General features: G+C 37.9%; 1 protein-coding gene across 1 annotated transcript; it reads left to right on the top strand.

Moving 5' to 3' along the window:
• Nucleotides 1-2629: 2629 nt before the first annotated feature.
• Nucleotides 2630-3574, top strand: LOC311598261 (olfactory receptor 8G18-like; the record flags this gene model as incomplete). Its single annotated transcript, XM_084783286.1, has 1 exon — nt 2630-3574. One exon carries the CDS (start codon nt 2630-2632, stop codon nt 3572-3574), a length of 945 nt encoding a protein of 314 aa, XP_084639412.1.
• Nucleotides 3575-8912: the final 5338 nt, after the last annotated feature.

Genomic DNA, 8912 nt, shown 5'->3' with positions numbered 1-8912 from the left:
CACTTTCCATGTGGTCTGGCTTTGGTTTACATCGTTCCTATGCATGATGCCACAATCACTGTGAGACTTAAGTGCAACTGCTCTGCTGTGTGCGGATACAATTCTCTTGTAGTCTTCTACCACCTCTGGATCTTACATGCCTTCTAACACCCTTCCATAGTGATTCATTTGCCATCGGAAGAGAGTTGTAGTTTTACATTTACATGATGTGAAAATTAATTTTTATCTCTTATTAAATTCTGGACAACTTTGTACATGTAAACACACAGACACATGACCTAGATACACACAGACACACACACATGTGTATATGTATATATACATTCTGTTGTCACCCTCATCATCTTGTTTGCTATTCCCTTTTATAATCTCCCATTCCTATGAGACTCTTTCCCCTCATTAATGACTTTTGCTTTGTTTCCTGACTCATTTATTTTAATTATGCCATCTGTGTGACCATACGTTTAGAACAGTACATTGGAGTATGGAGGTCTTATTAGTAAGAACACAATTGAATACAATGTCTGTTCCATTTCAGAATTCTTAGTAGCCCATAGCTCAGTGGGGCGAGGAAGTGTCAGATCTGTGGCCCCTCCACCCTGCCCACCAAATCATGATGAATTACATATAGGCTCAGTCTAATTTGGGCCATTGAGGGCCCTACTGCTGCTGTGAAATCATGACTGCATTGTCTGGGCCATTTTAAGAACAGAGTTTTTCACAGATCTTCTCATTATTTTGTGGATCCCACATCCAACATCCACTCATCTCATTTTATAATTATAATCATTGTATTTTTTGCCTTTTCTATATTTGTATTTGAGTTTCTAAGGAATTTTGAAGTTAATGTATTCCAGGGCTGCAAAGAATTTGCTCAATATTGTTTTCAATACTTCCTGTGTGACTCTGTTTATTTAAATCTGTAAACTCACTTGAGATTTATGGTATCCTATGCAAGACATAAATGTTTATACTTTTAAAACATTTCAATATTTTTTATTTTTAATGACTGTCTGTAATCCAGTTAGGAATTTGTTTGTATACACAATGATTAATTAGTTCACGATACAATAGAATAGAGGATAATAATTATGTTTTCCCTAAATTAATGTGTTTTCGCATTGCAATCCTGCTCAGTTCACAATGGAGAAATGGAGAAATGAAGAACTAAGTAGTGTCTGTTTCTTTAATTTTATATATAGAAATGTCCAAGTTTTCATTTGAGAACATATCAATATGAACTAATAACACAAAAATCGTATTGTAGATTTTCTGAGTGATACCATGTCAATAATTCTTATTTATTTACACTATAAGTAATACAATTACATTGTATTAACTAATAGTGACATTGGTTCATGATGGGAGTGCTTAAGGGCACTTTGTCTTCATGGCTTCACTAAGCAGCCATTACTTACTGACTCTGTTCCCTTCATGAACTGGTTCCACAACTACAATCCACTTCTTTTTTTTTTAAAATACATTTTTATTAATTTATACATATTACATCTCAGTTGTTAGCCCATCCCATGTATCCTCCCATTCCTCCCTTCCTCCCACTTCCCCCCTACTCCCCTCCCCTCCCCTAAGTCTGTGTCTGAGGGGGACCTCCTCCCCCTGAATATGCTCATACGGTATCAAGTCTCTCCTTGGTGACCTCTTATCTTTCCTCTGAGTGCCACCAGGCATCTCCGTCCAAGGGACATGTTCAAATATGGGGCACCAGAGTTTGTGTGAAAGTTAGATCTCCTTCTCCACTCAACAGTGGAGAATGTCCATCGGCTAGTCCGGGTAGGGGTTCAAGGTTTTTACTGCCTATTTTTTCCTTGGCTGTTGCCACAGTTTGTGGAGGGCCCCAGGGCCCAGACTCGCCTGTAGTTTTCCAGGACCCACTGGGTCCTTCCATTTCCTCTTTCTCCCAGGCTTCTCACACCTAAAGTTTCAATAGGATGTCCTCCCCTCTTACCCACTATTCTGGTAGGTACAGTTTTTCATGGGGACGTACACCTTGGACTAGTGTCTCGATATAAGTGAGTATATACCATTTAGCTCTTTTTGCTTCTGTGTGAACTCACTCATTAGATTGAACAATCCACTTCTTAATGCACCATGTGTTCATTACTTAATCCTCGTAGCATCATGTATACTGTACTTAATACAATGGCTGCTCTAGATGTTATTTAATTTTTACATTTAGATACTTAAAGACTTTATGTATGTTAATAATTAGTAAAATTGTGAATATCTATAAATAGGAGCCCTGGGGAATCCCCTAGTGAAATTAGATTTTGGATATTAATTCAGAGTTTTTAGGGAAAGCTGGCTTCCTTAACACAGTTGGGAATTTTTCCACATTAATACCCTCTTAAATTTCAACTTATAAATATTGCTTTGAACTCAGAAAAAACTTTAAAGCTTAACTCAAAGATAGTATTTTATATGAAATGTATCCTTAATTTTAAGTATATGTTTAAAAATAACAATACAAGATAAGTTGTATTTATCTAAGATAATCCAGCTAAGGTAATTATATAGAGGACCAAAATATTCTAAGGAAGAAATGATTTATATGGGGACTTTGTGTGCAAGGAAAAGAATAATAATGTCATTCTACTCCTTCAGGATCTTAATGGAGGACATGGCAGCAGGAAACCACTGCACAGTGACTGAGTTCTCCTTGGCTGGGCTCTCAGAGAAGCCAGAACTCCAGCTGCCTCTCTTCCTGCTCTTCCTAGGAATCTACGTCGTCACTGTGGCAGGGAACGTGGGCATGATCACACTGATTGGACATTGTTCCCACCTTCACACACCCATGTACTATTTCCTCAGCAGTCTGTCCTTCATTGACTTCTGTCAGTCCACAGTTGTTACCCCTAAAATGCTGGTGAGTTTTGTGACAGAGGAGAACCTCATCTCCTACGCTGGATGCATGACTCAGCTCTTCTTCTTCATCACATTTGGCATTGCAGAGTGTTACACATTAGCTGCAATGGCATGTGACCGCTATTTCGCCATCTGTAACCCCTTGCTTTACAATGTAACCATGTCCTATCAGATGTATACTTCTCTAATTTCAGGTGTGTATATTATTGGTGTACTCTGTGCATCTATTCTCTTAGGCTTTATTATTAGAATTTGGTTCTGTAAATTAGATGTGATCAATCACTATTTCTGTGATCTTCTTCCCATCTTGAAGCTTGCATGCTCTAATACCTATATCAGTGAAATGTTGATTCTAGGTTTTGGTACCCTGAACATCTTTGTCCCAATCCTGACCATTATTTCTTCCTACATCTTCATCATTGCCAGCATCCTCCGTATCCACTCCACTGCGGGTAGGTCCAAAGCTTTCAGCACCTGCAGTTCCCACCTCTCTGTTGTTGCTATATTTTATGGTTCGGCTGTATTCATGTACTTACGGCCATCATCAGTGAGGTCTATGAGCCAAGGCAAAGTGTCCTCTGTGTTTTATACTACTGTTGTACCCATGCTGAATCCCTTGATCTACAGCCTGAGGAATAAGGATGTTAGTGTTGCCTTAAAGAAAATGCTTGAAAGAAAACCATTCATGTAAGCAGAAGTGATGTGGGAATTATTTATTAGAGCAAAGTTAGTCACAAATACATAGATTGAACTGATACTATTGTCATCATTATATCTCATTTGCTAGGACCCTTTGATAACTTATTCTATTTCAGGTTTTAACTTCAAATGTAAAGCAACCAATATCTCATGTGCTTGTCAGAATCCACAATATAAACAAATAATAAGTATGACATGGATCCGTATGCCCATAGTGGCTAGCCTATCATGTCATATGTATTTTTGCTCCTATTTGATAAACACTATTTTTTAAATGATAAACTCCAATCTTACTTATAAAAAGGATACTTTAAATTTTTATTTTTATGTCATTTTGAGAATTTCATACTTAAGTTCTATAATTACATCAATCCCCCTACATCCCTCTGACGACTCCCATATCACCCTCCCCTGAAAATAATGGTCTCCTTTCTGTGAATCATATACTTCCATAGGTAGGGTGTTTCTGTTCTTATTAATCATATTTGTTCCCTGAGATTTCTCCCTTATATATTGCTATGTCGCCTTGTATCACTTTTGGCTCTTGCTTAGCAAACTATAGTGCTGAGATTTACAATGCCACTTTCCTGTCATACATAGAAGACACAATCATACCATAAAGTTCCTTGTATTCTAGCTCTTAGACTTTTATTTTCTACTCTTCCAAAATGTTTTCTGTACCTTAAGTGGAGAGGTTGTACTGAAGATGGATTGACCATGGCTCTTCATTTCACCATCCGTTGTTCCCGCTTTTAAACCTACTATGGATTTCTGTAGTTGTCTCCACCTGCTATAAAAAGAGTTAAACTAAGCATGCAGTTAGAGATTGTACTATTTAGGATAAGTGTCTCTATTAGATTCTCTTCTAGGTCCCATAATCTCATGAGAAACTTATAGTTTATTATGCATATAGAATGAAGCATGGGTTTTAAGTACAATTTGATACTTTATTGGTTACTGTCATGATGTAGATGCCACTATTGCAGTTTTAGGAATTGCTTGCCTTGCTGCCTATTATTGTGATTTATGGGTAAGACAATGGGATATAACTGTTAATTATTTTGTTCCCTTAGGAACTCTGGTTGCACTTTTCCATATTAGCAAAGCTAGTTCCTAGGGTGTAAGCTTGTATGTCCAATACAGTTCTATCCATCCAAGTCCTCCTGTGTCTGGATCCTGTGGTGTCTTCAGCAACAGAGATTGACTTTTAATTTCTTGGAAGCAACTAAGTAAAATAGCAATAACATATAATATTTTCAGAAGGGAGAGAGAGACAGAGAGAGAGAGAGACAGAGAGAGAGACAGAGAGACAGAGAGAGAGAGAGAGAGAGAGAGAGAGAGAGAGAGAGAGAGAGAAAGAGAGAGAGAGAGACAGAGAGAGAGAGAGAGAGAGAGAGAGAGAGAGAGAGAGAGAGAAGAGAGAGAGAGAGAGAGAGAGAGAGACAGAGAGACAGAGAGAGAGAGAGAGAGAGAGAGAGAGAGAGAGATTTTAGGTAAAGATAAAATTATATGATTCCTGATGGCTTTTTCAAAGATCATTATTAGTATTTATGCCTCTTCCCTACTCCTCCTTCTACACTGATTTCCCACTCCCCTCCCCAATTAATATGCCTTCAATTATTTCTAGTTCCCCATTCAGAGCACCTGTACACTCTTATCCCTCTCTAGAGAGTAGATAGTCACTCCCATCATCCCTTACTATTTTTTTTTTCTGGTGTCTGCAGTAAGGAAAGCATATGTTCGTCTTTCTGGCTCTGAGACACCTCCATCAATATCTTCCAGTTCCATCTATTTAGTTGCAAATGTCAAAATCATATTTTTCTTTACAGCTAAGTAGAATTTCATTTCATCTGTGTACTATGTTTTTGTCCTCAATTGAAGGTCATTTATATAGTTTCCATTTCCTAGCTGTTGTGAATAGAGGTGCAATGAGCATGTTTGAACAGTACTTTGTGGTGTAGCATTTCAAGTCCTTTGATTGTAGGCCAAAGATGGGCTTTGCAGGATCATAATAAAGATTATTCATTCATTTACTTTCTTATTTACTTACTTACCTATCTAGTTATTCATTTAGAATTAACCATATCAACTTCCCAAATAGCTTCACCAGGTTGCAGTTCCATCAACAGTGACTGAGGGTCATCCTAACCCACATTCTATTGAGATTTGTTGTCTTTTGTATTCTGAATTTTATTCTGATGGAGGTAAGTTGAAATCTGAAAATTCAATTTTTGGTTTTCGTTTTTGCTTTCTCATTTGTTTGTTTTCCTTTTTTGATGGCTGGGCCAAGATTGGATGTTTCTCTTCCCATTCAGGGGGTGAAGGGTGTTTTTGTCTTTACTTAAACCTTTCAATAAACATTTCCACAGACCCTGCAAGTTTTGCATTTACATTATGACTCTAAATCTAGTAGCTGACAGTAAACATTACTCATTAGAAAAATTGTGGCAAATGAGACTCATTCTTAGTTTTCAGTACTTCAGTTCTGTTGTAGATTTTGCATCTAGAGCCATCCTGGGAAAATTTTGTCCCAAGTATTTTTATTTTCTTGCATTTTCATGTATCATTCTGTTTTTATTTATTTTTTTTCTATGTCTCACTTGGAGCTTCAGCAATACCCTGGGCCAGAGTTTCAAGAGCTATTTCAGCAGTAACAACAGTAACTGCCTTAAGTTCTTGTGTCGGGTGAACATTGTGTGACCAAGTAGAGAAAGTGTTAGTGAGGTCAAGTATGGGTGGGGGATTTTCTAAAGCAGTTTAACTTTGAAATACTTTTCTTTTCCTGTGACATCTTTATCTTTTTTTTTCCCTTAATTTTCTACCACATTATGAGTCCCTTTGTAAATTTCTAGTGCTTACGGGTTTTGTTGTTGTACTTATTTTGTTTTGTTTTGTTCTGTTTGGGTATTTTTTTGATCTATCTTTGGAAAGAGATTACTCCTCTTCATTGCATCATGCAAAGGCGGCTTTTCATCTACCATCTTAGCCAGAAGCAGCCCATCATCCTTACAGTAAATCTCTCACAAAACAGAAGGACAGGGAAAAGCTGAACTCAAGTTAGTGTAAACTGAATGACTTGGAGTTCAATTCTCAGTGGAATTCTCATGTTCTTCTGCAGCTTCAGAAGAATGCTTACTTTCTTTGCTTCCATTGCCATTCTGGTCTCATTAGTACATACAATAATTGCCCATTAAGTTCTGCATACAGCATTCAAGTCATCTCTAACCCTCATCTCCATACCCACCAGTTCTTCCCACAAACCATTTTCAGAGGCTTGAAAAATCACCTGCTCGGTTACCAAGAAGAGACTTGATACCCTATGAGCATATACAGGGGGAGGTAATCCCCCTCAGGAACAGTCATAGGGGAGGGGAATAAGGGGAAAAGAGGAGGGAGGGAAGAATGGGAGGATACAAGGGATGGGATAACCATTGAGATGTAACAAGAATAAATTAATAAAAAAATTTTAAAAAAGGAAAATCACCTGCTCCTGTAATCTGAATGATCACAGCAATAAACTTGTACATGGTACCTACTTCCTGTGTTAGTCAGAATTTATCCATCAGGACTGCAATACCCATGAGAATACATATAGAGAAGGGAGCTTTTATTTTAGATTACAATGCCAAATACTTCAGCATATTAAGATGGCTCCATTTATTTCTAGATTCATCATAGTGGCTTGTTTTAGCGGGTGAAAAGACTGGTAATGGTGACCAACAACTTATAGTTTGTCCCCACTTTATATAGCTTCCAAAATAACCCAAACTGTTGACAGATGTGAGAACTAAGAATTGAGAATGTGTCTTTGTAAGGAACATACCATATTCAATTAAACAGGTTCCTCCAGTCCACATGTCAGATACACTGGGGGTTAGGAACACAGGAGACCATATCAGTGAACTTCCCATTCATCTCTGAGATAATCTTGCCCACAGCCTTGGCAGCACTCATGGATGCAGCCCCATGGCCATCATAAAACTGCTTTCCAGAGGGTCCATCCATAGTCTTACGGGTAGCTGTGGTGGCATGGACTGTGGTCATGAGTCCTTCCCTGATGCCAAAGTTGTCATGGCAGGCCTAGACCTAGGCCAGGGTGGTTAAGTGCTTGGTGGTGCAGGAAGCATTGCTAAGAATTTCGTGTGACTTGTTATACCTCTTGTGTTTCACACCATCACAAACATGGGAGTATGGGCAGAAGGGGAAGAGATAATGACCTATTTGCCTTCACCCTTCAAGTAAGTCCAAGTCTTTTCTTGGTGGTGAAGACACCAGGAGACTCCACAACATACTTCACACCAGCACCACCCTATTTGATATAAGTGGGATCACCTGGAAGATGACATGCTTGATGACAAGCTTCCCATTCTCAGCCTTTACTGTGTTGTTGCACCTCCATGGGTAGAGTCATACTGGAACAGTACACCATGTATTTGAGGACAATGAAGGGGTCATTGACAGCAACAATCTCCACTTTGCCAGATAAGAAGCCAGCTCTGGTAACCAAGTGCCTAAGGTGGCCAAACCGCTTACTCCAAACTTCATCAACATGTCAAGGGACTAGGCTAGCTTTGCACGAGAAGATGCAGGTGTCCCTGGAACTGGGAGAATCAGAGAGTCTCATTACCATTTCTTATTCCTTCATCTCATACTGGTTTCATTTTTGGCTGATGTCTTCTTCCTTAACGTATTTTTATTCTGTATATTGTTTATTATTAATTTTTATTGATAAATACTTAAACAAATTAAAGTTGTCTATAGTTTTACGTATTATCATTTCATTATAATTTAGATATCATAAATGCTTTTGTAATCTCTTAAAAACACGAAGAGAGCATTATCATTTCCTAAACAGTATACATTCAGTAAAGATGATGTACAATAAAGATTTCAGTGGTTTGAGCAAGTAAATATTAATAAGAAGTTTGTGATTTTTGTCTTATTATTTCTAAATACTCATTAGAATCACTTCTACTGCTCATTCAAGTTGTCTACTCCAAGAAAATTATGTCTTGATTTAAGGAAGATCTAAGTTCTGTGTGTGGTTTAGCATTCTGAGGTCTCTATGGTAGTTCATAAAAAATTGTGGAATTCTAATTGATTGCCATTGGTGAGGATGTGAAAACCAGGCAGCTAAAGCATCTTATAGGAGTTGTCATGGAAATGAAATAGGCTCTCCTAATTCTGTAGTTTGAAGAAATACAAATTCATACCTGAAAGAGTGGGCTTACCCATGATGTTTCTAAACCCTAGGTAGCTCAAAGTCTCATATATGTGACATGAGTTAATTCATCACAAACAATCCCAAGAGGAAGATAGGTATTTATGAA

Source organism: Acomys minous (genome assembly GCF_964271855.1).
Source record: "Acomys minous genome assembly, chromosome: 5".
Lineage (NCBI taxonomy): Eukaryota > Metazoa > Chordata > Mammalia > Rodentia > Muridae > Acomys > Acomys minous.
The sequence above is the reverse complement of the archived record's forward strand: the minus strand, read 5'-3'. Positions and strand labels throughout refer to the sequence as shown.